General features: G+C 73.5%; 1 protein-coding gene across 1 annotated transcript in view; it reads left to right on the top strand.

Moving 5' to 3' along the window:
* The window catches only part of LOC103254469 (calcium-dependent secretion activator 1-like), a gene marked incomplete at its 3' end in the record, with an annotated part of 117,644 nt that continues 117,149 nt past the window's right edge, over positions 1–495 (top strand). Inside the window, exon 1 of the mRNA XM_021709768.1 lies at positions 1–99. Coding sequence (XP_021565443.1) covers positions 34–99 — 66 coding nt within the window. The remainder of the gene's footprint in view (positions 100–495) is intronic.

Genomic DNA, 495 nt, shown 5'->3' with positions numbered 1-495 from the left:
AGGAAGAAGAGGCTGCAGCTCTATGTGTTCGTGATGCGCTGCATCGCCTACCCCTTCAACGCCAAGCAGCCCACCGATATGGCTCGCCGGCAGCAGAAGGTAGGTGCGCCTGGGAGGCCCGGGGAGCGGCGCCGGGACGTCGCCAGGCGGGCGGGGCGAACAATGGGAGCTGGCGGCGCAGCTGGCGAGGAGGAGCAGAGGAAGGTGGAGACCGCGCCCTGGGGAAAGGGCGACGAGGCACCCTCCCAGCCGCAGGGCTTGGCCAGGCCCGGCCCACCCCAGCCCAGCCCGGGGCGCACCAGGCGCTGCCTGGGACCGGCGAGGGGCCTGGAGCGCCGCCGCGTGCGCGGGTCTCCCAACCCGGGAGCGCCGGGGAGCAGGGCAGGCAGGTCCCGCTTTGTGACCCGAGAGGCTCTGGGAGTGACTTGCAGCCCGAGGCGCGCAGCGAGGCCTTGCTCGCTCGCAGGGCTCCCAGCCCTCTCCAGCGGCGGGCGG

Source organism: Carlito syrichta, unplaced genomic scaffold (assembly GCF_000164805.1).
Source record: "Carlito syrichta isolate Samal-C Ts95f unplaced genomic scaffold, Tarsius_syrichta-2.0.1 Scaffold281334, whole genome shotgun sequence".
In the NCBI taxonomy this organism is placed as follows: domain Eukaryota; kingdom Metazoa; phylum Chordata; class Mammalia; order Primates; family Tarsiidae; genus Carlito; species Carlito syrichta.
This window is presented reverse-complemented; position numbering and strand designations above follow the sequence as displayed.